Source organism: Terrapene carolina, unplaced genomic scaffold (assembly GCF_002925995.2).
Source record: "Terrapene carolina triunguis isolate 2854851 unplaced genomic scaffold, T_m_triunguis-2.0 Scaffold24, whole genome shotgun sequence".
Lineage (NCBI taxonomy): Eukaryota > Metazoa > Chordata > Testudines > Emydidae > Terrapene > Terrapene triunguis.
The window spans coordinates 184,938-197,550 of NW_020664375.1; the positions used below are offsets into that span (position 1 = coordinate 184,938).

General features: G+C 43.9%; 1 protein-coding gene across 1 annotated transcript in view; it reads right to left on the reverse strand.

Annotated features, from left to right (window-relative positions):
* Positions 1 to 10,623, reverse strand: part of SRPX (sushi repeat containing protein X-linked) — a 25,776-nt gene extending 15,153 nt beyond the window's left edge. Inside the window, exons 1-3 of the mRNA XM_026650264.2 lie at positions 10,617 to 10,623; positions 8,161 to 8,352; positions 7,119 to 7,299 (exon numbers count right to left, since the gene is read on the reverse strand). Of these exons, the coding sequence (XP_026506049.1) occupies positions 7,119 to 7,299; positions 8,161 to 8,352; positions 10,617 to 10,623 (380 nt within the window). The remainder of the gene's footprint in view (positions 1 to 7,118; positions 7,300 to 8,160; positions 8,353 to 10,616) is intronic.
* Positions 10,624 to 12,613: the final 1,990 nt, after the last annotated feature.

Genomic DNA, 12,613 nt, shown 5'->3' on the forward strand with positions numbered 1-12,613 from the left:
ATTTAAGTAAAATCGAATTACCCTCGTAGTGTAGACATACCCTAAGTGTGAAATCCTAGCCACACAGAAGCCAATGGGAGTTTTGCCCTATGTTACTTCCTTAGGGCAATGACATTCCCCACCTATCTCCTTTAATGATGGCTAATGTTGCATTTGAATTGGGGCTACTAATAGTGAAGTCTTTGTTGTTTTTTGTCTTTCTGTGGCTGGTTACTGAGTTTCCTTTGTAGCCATTGCCCAGCATTTTGGGATTAAAGGCACCATATAACTAAATAAAATACCACGTAAATGATGGAAGAAGGAGCAGGACAGTGTTTAGGATACTCATGTTTTAAGTATCCAATTCATCAGGAAGAAGATTCCATCATTAAGCAGCAGAGGACACTGGTTTGTATGAACAAGCATGAATTTTCACTTTGTTAAGACAACAGTCACCAGAAAGGTTATTGTCTGTGGCTACTTCAATAGCCTTTAAGCATTTATACATACACACACAGACACAGACACACACACACACAAAAAACCCCACCAGATCACACCAAACAAACCTCAAAACGATCCAGCTGACTACAGCAGGGCACTCCAACTTTGCCCACTGAGGCCGCACTTACAGACTGCCAGGGCCTGAAAGCCATATATAGGACCTGATCCAGCAGAGTTCTTAAGCGTGTGCTTGAAGTTATGCACATGCTCGAGTGCTTTGCTCTTTTATCTCTAATTTGCACTAGGACCAGGTAGTGCAAATTGCAATCACCCTCTTATTTAATAGGAGAATGCCATGTGCAGAGATTACAGGGCCTAGTATCTAATGCTCTATCTTGAATCAAGCAGCTCCAGGATTTACTCCACTCTCCCAATACCCTAGTATACCAGTTGCATCCAACCCGCGGTTACATATCATAGGATATTAAAGAGGCACCATGGCATGGGATAAAATAGATTTTCAGTCATCCTCTGAATCTCTTTGCTGACATGGCATATGAACTGGTTTATTTAAACCATTTATTAGGCATTTCTGACATTAAGGCTATTTAGTAGGTGGACTGATCTTGTTTGGAAGGTTTCTATCCTGTTGGGGAGGGAGGCAGGCATTTAATGAAAAATTTGGAGCTGCTCAACCATGATTTTCCTCAGCTACTTTCTCATACTTTATTAGTGCTTCTTGGCTACTAGGTTGTAGCAGCAATGGTACTTGACTCCGCCTGTGCTTTAATGACGGCTTCAGAACAAAAGGTCAGTAACATTCTACTGAATAAATGCAGCCTGTTGATCTCAGTGGAAAAGGGATGAGGACAAGTTTTCAAAGAGCCTGCGGCTTTCTGAACTCCTACACTTCTGACATGGGCCACCTTGCACATTTAAAAGGTTTGTTGACCACTTGTTTCTCTGGCTTGTTAAAGGTTTAAATGTATTTGTTTTGAGAGAGTGGGGGAGGCAAGGCCAGGGAAGGGAGGGATGGTAGAGAATACAAAAACCTAATACTCATCTGAGTACCTGTATGTAGTGGATAAAGATTTGGTGCCAAATAAACACTACTACTGACTGTAGATGTGATTAAAGATTGCTGTAGTTAATTCAAAATACTTATTCCATGTAAAAAGCATGTAATGGAAAGAAGAATCAATAGATCTGAGTTATAACAAAAAAAACCCTGAACTTCCCCCCCAGAAAACATTATGCTGTATTTTAAATCATCATTCCATAATCCATGATCAGTGCCTTTAAATTATTAATTCAAAATGCAAGACCAATTTCAGACTCTCTCCGAATGGTTACTTAATTGTTGGTCTTAACCAGAGGTGAAAATAAGCCGGTTCTTGCCGGTACGCCATCCCGGACTGGCTTCCCCAGGCCAGCGATTTAAAGGGCCTGGGGCTCCCAGCAGCAGTCGGAGCCCCAGGCCTTTAAATCACCACCCGAGCCCTGCTGCCGTAGCCCTGGGGTAGTCGCAGTGGGGCTCCAGCGGTGATTTAAAGGGCCAGGGGGTCCAGGTGCCACTACCGCAGCGGTGCCCCAGGCCCTTTAAATCTCCACCAGAGCCCCGAGTCCTGGGGTAGCGGCTGCAGCCAGGAGCCCCCGGGGCTCTGTTGGTGATTTAAAGGGCCTGGGGCTCTGCTGTGGTAGCGGCAGCCAGAGCCCCAGGCCCTTTAAATTGACCCCGAGCCCAGGGGCTCCCAGCCACCTCTGCAGCTGGTAGCTCCGGTGGTGATTTAAAGGGCCTGGGGCTCCCAGCCGCAGCTACTGCAGCCGGAGCTCCAGGCCCTTTAAATCTTGATTTAAAGGGCCCGGGGATTTAACAGACTGCCTCTTTCCAGTTGAGGCCAGGCCCCTTCCGGTTGAGGCCCCCGCCCCCCTGCTCAGGACTCCGGTGTACCGGTAAGTCCTTTAAGTTACTTTCACCCCGGTCTTAACATTTCTATAGGATGTAACATAAAGGATGTAGTAGAATGGTGAAGGCTATTTACCACAACATCTGTTATACAGCTGGCTGAAAAATAAGAATTTTCAAAGTTTTGAGGTATTTCCATTTCCCAGGGACTGAAGTGGACTAATTTCCCCACAATTTGATAATATTTTCTATACAAAGTGGTTACTGCCATTCCTCCCCACCCCCTGAAAAACCTGGTTTCGATTGGACAAAAGTTTTCAAGGAATTCAAGTATTGTGTGAAAAAGTTCATTTAGAAAAAAGTCACATTTCATTTTTTTAAAAACCAGGAGGGGGGGGGGCAAATGTCAACCAGCTCTAGCCCACAGCTGGCAAATGTGCCCAGCCCTAACCCTATCCTGTTACCTCTTCCCAGTCCTGACCCTCACCCTAGCTTGAGACCTAGTAACCAACCCTAACACTAGCACAGAGCTATCATCCAGTCCTAATGGTAACTGGGCCCAAAAGCTGGTCTTAAACCTAGCCCCAAAACATCCAAGATTCCCAAACCTAAATTTGGCCCATGGCTACTCCCTGTCTGTAAGCCTACTCCCAGCCTGGGGCCAGCCACCAACCCCAAACACGAACCCCACTAGAAAGTAGAGCTGGTTGAGAAACTGGGGAGAGGAAGGGTGTTGTGGGGGAAAAAAATGTTTTTTTTCCACTTCTCAGGGTTGGTAAAGGACACATATTTTGTTCCTCATAATTCTTTCTGAAATTTTTTAATCAACATTATTTTCTAAACCAAACTTTTCTTAACATTGTTACCAAACTTTGCTGCACTTCGGTAACTATTTTGATGATTCCAATAAAACTTTTACTTAATCATTTTGATAAAAATGTTGCAAACATAAATTTTGTGAAAAACAAAAACATTCCAAAAAAGTCAAGAGTTTTTCCTGGAAGTTTCATTAGTGAGAAAGACCGTTTTCAACTAAAGACTTTTCACTCATTAAACTTCCAACTGCTCCAACCTGTTGTTATTGGCCCAAGAGAGGAAGCTGTAGGAGCACATAAGTTGGGTTTTTAAAGTTTATTTTCTAGTGCAAAATGAGCTGCTTCATCATGAAGAACCATCAGAACATATGTAACCCACACACCTCCTGGGTGTGGTGTTCTGTCCCATCTAGTTGCACAGAGAGAGAGAGAGAGAGCGCGAGCGAGCTAGCTAGCTCTCCAGCCTTAGCTAAGATCCAGTTGGCTTTTAGCTCATGCAGTAGAGGCTCATGCACTAAACTCCAGAGATCCCAGGTTCGATCCCGCCCACAACTGGGGTCTGTCGGTATTACACATACAATGGGCCAAACTCTGTACTCGGTTACACCTTTGCAATTTTGAGCCAGGGAGTAAGGGACCAGAATAAAATTTTAACAAAAGAACAAAAATCAATACAATACTGACAACACATCCCATTGACTTCAGTGGGGTTTGTGGGTACTCAATATCTCTGAAAATCAGAGGGTTTCTATTTAGGAGCCTAAATACAGATTTAGAAGCCTAACTTTAGGTTCAAAAATATTGGCACGTGTGTTTAAAACGAGTCAGAAAAATATAACCACCACCTGAGATTTAAAAGTCTTGTTTTGCTAATAGCTGATCTGTGTCTGGTGCTACTTTTAAATGCCAGTTATTTTATTTTAAATATGACAGCAGGGTTACAGCTTGTTCTCTGGGGTGGAATAGACTAAACCTGACCTTTCGTTCTTTCCCAAGGTTACTGCTGAACATGCATGTGGCTTTGGATAAATGAACACCTTGCAGTCTGCAGACTAATTCTCACCCAAATGTAAATCCTATTTTGCTTTTTAAATGTTGAATTAATATGTTTAAATAAACAAATACATAGGCCAATCAGTGCAGCCCATCTCACTGAATAATATGAAATTAGCTCATGACTTCTGTATGTAGCTGCATTTTTAATATTGTACCCACAAGCTCTACGTGATTGCTGTTGCCAAGATTCAGTTACAGTTGCTTTGAGCTGGATAAATTTAAACAGTGAAGCTACAGTAACAAAGGGTGGAGCTAAACCTGACATTTTGCAAAAACACCATTAATTCAGGATTTTAAATATTTTTTGCACAGCATGGACCACATCTTAGTAGCAAGAGGATCCCACAGATACCTCCCTTCCCATTCAAAGTGGGGTGGATCCCACTTCCTGTCCCATTCGTGATCGCTTAATGCCCCCGGGGCACCTATAGGAATTGCCTTCATGAAAAAGTAACACGTAAAATGTCTCCCTTTGGTCTTCATTTCCTCTCTCCCTCCCACTTGTTCTATCCCTCTCAGCTGTAAACAAGGAGGAGAGACAGAACCATGGGACCGACCAGCTCTCTGCAGGCCACCAGCAAGTTCTTCACAGATCACAGTTTGGGAACATCTTTTCTGCACCGACCCTTCTCAGAGATCCCAACCACTGCTCGCTCCATCCCTCTTCTGTCTGTCGCTTGCTCTCCCCCACCCTCACTCACTTTCACCAGGCTGGGGCAGGGGGTTGGGGTGTGGGAGGGGGTGAGGGCTCTGGGGTGAGGCTGGGGATGAGAGGTTTGGGGTGCGGGAGAGGGCTCTGGGCTGGGGTGGGGGGTTGGGGTGCAGGGGGGTATGGCCTCTGGGCTGGGGGTGTGGGCTTCAGGTAGGGCCAGAAATGAGGGGTTCAGGATGCGGGAGAGGGCTCTGGGCTGGAGTAGGGGTGCAGGGGGGTGGAGGACTCTGGGCTGGGGCAGGGGATTGTGGTGTGGGGGTTGAGGACTCTGCCTGGGGGTGCGGGCTCTGGGCTGGGGCGGAGGGGTTCGGGGTACAGGAGGGGGCTCCGGGCTGGGGCAGGAGGTTGGGTGTGGGGGAGGGGGTTGAGGGCTCCAGCTGGGAGTGCAGGCTCTGGGGTGGGGCTGGGGATGAGGGGTTCAGGGTGCAGGAGCAGGCTCAGGGCTAGGACAGGGGACTTGGGGTACAGGAGAAGGTGCGGGGTCCCAGTGGTGTTTACTGTAGCTCCCAGGAAGCGGCCGCCGGGTCCCTGCAGCCCCTAGGCACATGGGCAGCCAGGAAGGCTCTGCGCGCTGCCCTCGCGCCCGCAGGTGCCGCCCCAGCTGCTCCCATTGGTCGCGGTTCCCGGACAATGGGAGCTGCTTAGCCGGCATTTGGGGTGCAGGCAGCAAGCTGAGACTCCCTGGCCGCCCATGTGCCAAGGGGCTGCAGGGACCCGGTGGCCGCTTCCAGGAGCCACACGGAGATAGAGCAGGCAGGGAGTCTGCCTTAGCCCGGGGCCCCTGCTGACCAGACTTTTAATGGCCTGGTCAGTGGTGTCAACCAGAGCCACCAGGGTCCCTTTTTGACTGGGTGTTCCCGTCGAAAACTGGATGCCTGGCAACCTTAACTTCATTAATAAGCACCTCACTAACCTGCACACTCCACGATTTGCACCCAAAACATGGGTGGGGGGACGGTGTCTCTCTTTACTGAACAGCAACGTGCTGCATTTAGGACTTAATTATGGCACTGTCTTACAGAATTACTATAGAACACATTCACATGCTGTGAAGTTATAAATATTGATAGTCTGCATTTGTTAAAGGAACATTTCAAGTACACGTGCTACACTGTCATTTGCAGTGAGATGCCCAGGTCAGCAGTGCAAATTGGTGAGGTCATAGAAAAGGTGATGACATTTCACCCTTCCCCCACCACACATAAAACCAACCCTGCAAAAGGGCCAGACTTGAATTTGCATATAAAACACAAGATAAACCACAAACTTAGTCTGAAGATAGACAGGCAGGAGCATGTATAAAATTGCAAGACAAAAAGTAACAGTAAAATTGAACAAAACCCCATGAATGTAAAGCCACAGCAGGGAGACTCCAATGTTGTTTCACCCGCTAAGCTAGACTGAGCCACAGGCATCTCTAGGAAAACCATAGTATCACACACACACACACACACACACATCATTAAAAACACAAATATTGCTCCAGCCATGAAATCAAATTGTTGGTGGCCCATTCAAATGGCTAAAGACCTGCACATCTGGGTGACTGGAAAGTGAGCCCTTATCAGGAGCTTCCCAAGAACATCAGCAGCAGCTGAGACACTGGCTATATCTTCTGATGAAATCTTATTAGTACAAAGGAGAATTATGTAAACGGGGCTGAAAATGTATCCTAGCCTAATGTAACTTTTCCCGTCAGAAAAGCCTGTCCTCATTTCCCCAGAATTCACTGGGAGTCCATGACCCCAAGATGCAAAAGTAACCGAGGAAGTCCCACCATACTGGTTAGTTCTGATTCTCTTCTAGGCTTAAGATGTTGTGTCTGTGACACAATGCCGCAGGTACAAGATGCTGCTGAGGAAGGACAAATAATTACAACAGGCTTCATAGACATTAAGGTCAGAAGGGACTATTATGAGCATAGCACCGGCCATAGAACGTTACTCAGTAATTTCTTCATCAAGCCCTTAATTTCTGTCTGAGCTACAGCAAGTATTTTAGAAAGAGATCCCATCCTGATTTAAAGTGATGAAGAATCCATTATACCCCTAGGCAAATTGTTCCAATGCTTCTCTAAAAGACACTCTATTTTCTCACTGACATGGATGCAGTAGCCATGTTTCCAATGCATTTAAAATATTTTAGCATTAACAGGCTACGAAAGCTTTAAATCTAGGCTCCCTAGGAAGTGCAAACCTCATCTTACTTACCAACACAGGAGGCTGGTCTGCCACTCCAAACTTTGTTGTCCATACATGTTACTGTCCGGTCTCCTTTTAGCTGGTATCCTGGGGAACAGTAATACTCACATCTTGAGTTAAAGTACGCGCCGTCTATGCACTTGAACCCCCCATTAGTTGGCATGGACAGCGTTGGACACCGTATTTCTGTAAAAGAAAACAAATGCATCCAGTATCTTCTGTTTTGCCATTCTAGAGGAGTGGGGGGGAAACAGATGTGCAGTACTGTATGTGAACAAAACATGGTTAGGATTTTTTCAGTCAGAGCAAGTGAAACCATTCATATGATTTTCCCTCCTCAAACAGACTTCAAATTTGGCTATCATACAGCTAAGTTAGCCCAATGGAATGAAATTATTTTAAGGAAAGGCCAGCTGCCCACTCCCTTCTTTTGTCAAAATGTTTTCGCTCACAAACTAATGGTGGGCCCATTCAACCTGGTGACATTCAAATTTTGCAAAATGACATACAATTAACAGTGCAGCTAGAATTAACTACCCACAGTATTTTAATATGTTTGCAAAGGGGAATTCTTATAACCCCTCAGTTTCAGAAAGATTTCTACAGACTCAGAGCCCACCTATTCCATGAAGCATTCCTGCCTTTAATGCCTCTCTTCACTCTGTCTTCTCACTCCTCTATAATGCACCTGCCATGATTTGAGACTGCAAGCTGCTCTGCCTTCAGCTATTTGACACAGTCCACCTATCACACAGCACCATGTACATCACAGGGGCTATGTAAATAATGTCTGAAACAGGTGCAGCTAAGTTAGCTACGGCTTCACAAAGACATATTTATTTTTAAATTCAAAATATGAATGACAGCCCAAAGATAAACAGAGTTAACTCTAAGAGCAGCTCTTATCAGTTAAGTTTCTCCCCATCCCAGCACTGACATTAAATATAAACGCTACTCACATAGACATTAGATATTAGACAGAGATGAGTTTATCACACGAACAGTGATACATGTGCACACATACACACACAAGTATGATCTACTCACGTTTACACAAAACTTTCCCAGACCAGCGTTTGTTTGACTGACAAATAAGCTGTTGAGGACCATGCAGTTCATAGCCTTTCTGGCAACGGATATCACATCTCGTCCCCAAGACATTTTTGTAATATTCTCCTTGAGGTGTTCTGCAGTTTGCATTACCATGTTTCACCTTAATGGGAGAACACCAAGGCGTTTCTGGCAAAGAGAATGGAAAAACAAACACAGAACACACACATTTTACTAAAGACTTATTAGCTTAAGTCACACTTGCAAAGTCATTATGTTTGTTTGATGTTGTAGAGAGAGTTTATTAAAAAGGAAAATGTAAAAAAGCACATGCAGAGATGTAAGTTCCTGGCCTGATCCAGCAAGGTGCTAAACATATCACAGTGTCAGGCCTTTAAAGGTGAGCTGTTCCTGCCTGTTACAAATTAATGAGGGTTTCTATTAAATTGGGTGTCTGAATGTCATGCTGGTGGAATAAGTGTGCCACCATGTGGACAGTTTCATGATCACCAATGTATTTATGTTTTAATACCCCACAGAGGATGCATTTACCTGCCCTTGGTCACAGAAGCTGGCAATTGAAATGCAAGTTCAATCCCAGTGAAGCTTTATCTTTATATGTGGCATAATTTTATTTTCCTTACTCTTGTCTTAATACCCTTTCATTCAAAACTTCCTTCAGGACCATCAGATACACACATATCAGGGCACCATAGAAACAGACATGGCTGTTGGTGAACTCCATGAAGGCTCAAGCTCCCTTTTATGAAGGGCATTATTATATACATCATACTACAGAAATGTCAAGTTTGGTTGCTTGGACACAAGAAGGAGAGATCCTAGGCATATGTGTAGGTGTTTCACTTGTGCTGAATGAATTTCCAGTTTCCATCTCGGGTGTCAGACTGAGCCAAAACTCAACAGCAAGCCAGGATAACACTTCTCTCATGGCCCCATCAGTTCCACAATATTTAAGATATCACTTTAAATATGCTAATTTTCTCATCCCGATTATGAAGAAAACCTAAATGTGGATGGGTGCAGTGTTGTCTTTCTTACTAAATCTGTAGATCTGTCTGTCCAGGTCTGACAAATTGAAACAAAAGCTCTTAGAGAGTTAAGAACTAGCTTCATTCATCCTGAGTGGGTGTTAACTCACAGTCTCCAAGTACAATGTATGCACTCAGGCACTGGGTTTGAATGTCAGCCAGTATATGCACGTTTTATGTGTTTCAAGGTGTGCTTATGTTAATTGATGAAATATACACTCAGTCTTGCATTATTGCTTATTTCTATCACAAGTGTACGTACACACACAAATGGAAATGGACCCAAGATGCAAAGTTCATATCCAGATCTTAAACTGTTCCAAAATCTGAAGAGTTTGGATCTGGGGTTTTGGTTCAGACTCATCTTTAAAATATGCCAGCACTGGTCCTGAAATGTGGCACTCATCCACCAGCAATTCTATACAATCATTCAGGAAGGAAAGAATACTTTGCCCAAATACAATTTAGGAATGGAGGTGCAGAGATCCCATCAGAGAGGCACCAAGCTGATGAGAAACAGGGTAGAAGGCCCAAGCAGCCAATAATCCTGGGCTGCTCCAAGTTGTGCTGGGGATTGGGGCCAGAACAAAGGAAACACAAAAATGTCTGAGAGTCATCTTTTCCCCAGCCCCAACCCATTCCAGCACCTTGCACACAAATGGAGGAACACAGAAAACTGGCCTGAAATATGTGCTTCATCTTCCTCTAAAGCATCCAATAAAGCATAGGTTAGACATGAGAATCAAGGGATTACAGGGACTGCCAAATCAGAGCAGAGTTGGCATTTGGCCACGATACTGGGATTAACAACCATACTTAACTATTGCAAAAAGGGGGTGTGTGTCTTTAATGACTATAGGTGGTCAAGGCTATAAATATACGTATTCAAGAGAAATCCTCCATCAGCAAAGCTTCCACTAATACCATGCTGGGGCACTGGTTCAGTACGCACACTGAGGTGTGTCAGCTACAAACCTTTCCTAGGCAGCCAAAACTACTTTTCTGGGGTCGTGAGGAGCAACAAGTGAGTTTTCTGAGGGGGTCTTCTATCCAAGTAATACCTAAGGTGACTCTGCTTAACTCTGGGATTTGACAAGGACACCACTTAAGGAGGTAAGAGTGTAGGCCAAAAGGAAGACAAGCACTGAAATGTCACACCACATGCAATATTCAGAAGGTATATAATGAGCCTTTATGGGGTCTGGGAGGGTTTCCAGAACCTCATGCCTAAACAGTGGCAAAACCACAAGAGTCATCTAAAAGTAGTCTTTCACAAATGGAATCAGTTTCACAGATATTTATTATTGGCTCTGTCGATTAATTTCATCTCCACATTTCAAATGTCTTTCCTCATATTTGGGATCAATTCCATGAACATATTTAATGTGCTCTTATTTCACATACCATACATGTTGTAGTTTTTATTCAGTGTATAATTCCTCTACATAAAATGGTTAGATATTTTTACATCTCCCCCAGTGGAAATTTAAACTTCCACATTAATTCTACTGTGCTGTTACTAGAACCACAGAAACAGCATTGGACAGTGGAGAGACTGAGAATGGAAAAGCGTGTGACTGCCAGGGTTTTAGTTTATTTCACAAAAAGCATTTTAAAGTAGCACAGCCTGTTTCTGAAGTTGTTTAACTCAGTGACATACTTATGTTCTCTTACAGAACTGCATCATCCACATGGCTATTTTTGGTGCACTAGCCGGAGTCCTACTAACACATGTCTATCTACTCGGGCTGGGAGGCCCACTTCCAGCTGCAGTGTAGATGTACCCTTAAGGGCCTGGATCAAAGTGGCTTTTGTGCTGTGGTGAACAAAGAAATACTGCACTCTGGAGGCTTTTTCTTCTCATGGGAACCCCAGGTAGAGCAGGCATCTTACATGTCAGTTAGGGAAGAAGCATTCTTCTTGACAGCAGCACTTTCCAAAGTGTCTGTCAGCACTGTCCAAATGCTGGTTTGGGATCAATGTTCCTGTAAGCTCAGCATGCAAAATGCAGAGGGGCTTTTTAATACAATGGGGCTTATTGGTTGATTAGGCAGTTGAACAGAGGGGTCACCAGGGAAGAAGGGAACTCTTAGCTAAGTTATTGGGAAGGAACTCAGTAGAGATGTTTCCTTGGAAGTCTGAGTTGGTTGAAAAACATCCAGATGAGCATGGAGGGTTTGGCATGTGGCCAATCCACGGCAAACAAACTACAGGGTTTAATTTGCAGACAGCACTGTGAACTGAAAATCTGCTGGGTTTACATAGCTCTGCTTAAGATGCACATACACACCATGCCATGCTAGGCATGTACTAATGTACATTTTTCAAAAGGCATGCATAATGGTTAGTATATTTGATACTCTGAAATTTTTACAAGGAGAAATGGTCCATAACAAAACCCGGGATATGAACACCCTCACATTTTGGTGAACTTCTGATCCAGATCCAATCTTAGCAAATCAGGTCCATATCTGTTTTTTTTTGTTTGTTTGTTTGTTTGTTGTTGTTTTTATGTGACCTGCTTGTCAACTCAAATAAATGCAAGCAAGTTAATACAACTTAGGTCTTCTCAGCTTCATGCCTTTGATTTTTGGATCTGAGTTGTCTAATCTGCTACTAAAACTCACATTAGAGCTTCCAAATTCAATACAGTTTTTAATATTTGTGTAAATAAACCACTGTGTTTCACATGCCACTGTGACATCCTTGCAGCCATTGAAATAATTTGTTTTGGATCACTTTTCTAAAAGAGAGTTCCTAGACAGAGTCTACATTTTGACCACTAATCCACAGTCCAGTCGGCATTCATTTATCTTTACTGAATCACTTGAATTCTTTGTTTAAGTATCCACAGAGGATTAAATGTTAAAGATAAAGAACAACACATTTACCATATAAAGCTATGGGAAAATAATTTTTTTCTGATTATACTTTTAAAGCAGGATTTTCACACTGGGATACACTTTCGGGGGGGAACAGGGGAGCAAAATAAATATTTATAAAAACGTAAAATAGACAGTATTTTGTACCTTCTCCTTTGGTACTCATAAGTAGCTGATATATTTGCATGCGTATCCTTGTGTAAAAATCGTTTTTTATTCTCGGTCTAGTACTAACATTAAGCAAAGCTACATTAATGCCCAATACTTCTACGTTACCACAACAATGCAATACAGTGTCTTCTTGCATGTCCATTAGGGTTACCATTCGTCCGGATTCCCCCGGACATGTCCGGATTTTTGAGCTAAAAATAGTGTCCGGGGGGAATTTGTAAATGTCCGGACTTCCCCCCGGACGCTAACAGGGCAGCTGGCCGGATGCTGAAACTTACATGAGGCTCCGACAGCCAGACACAGCCCCTCCTCCGCTCCCCTGCAACAGAGATCAACTCCCTCCCTCCC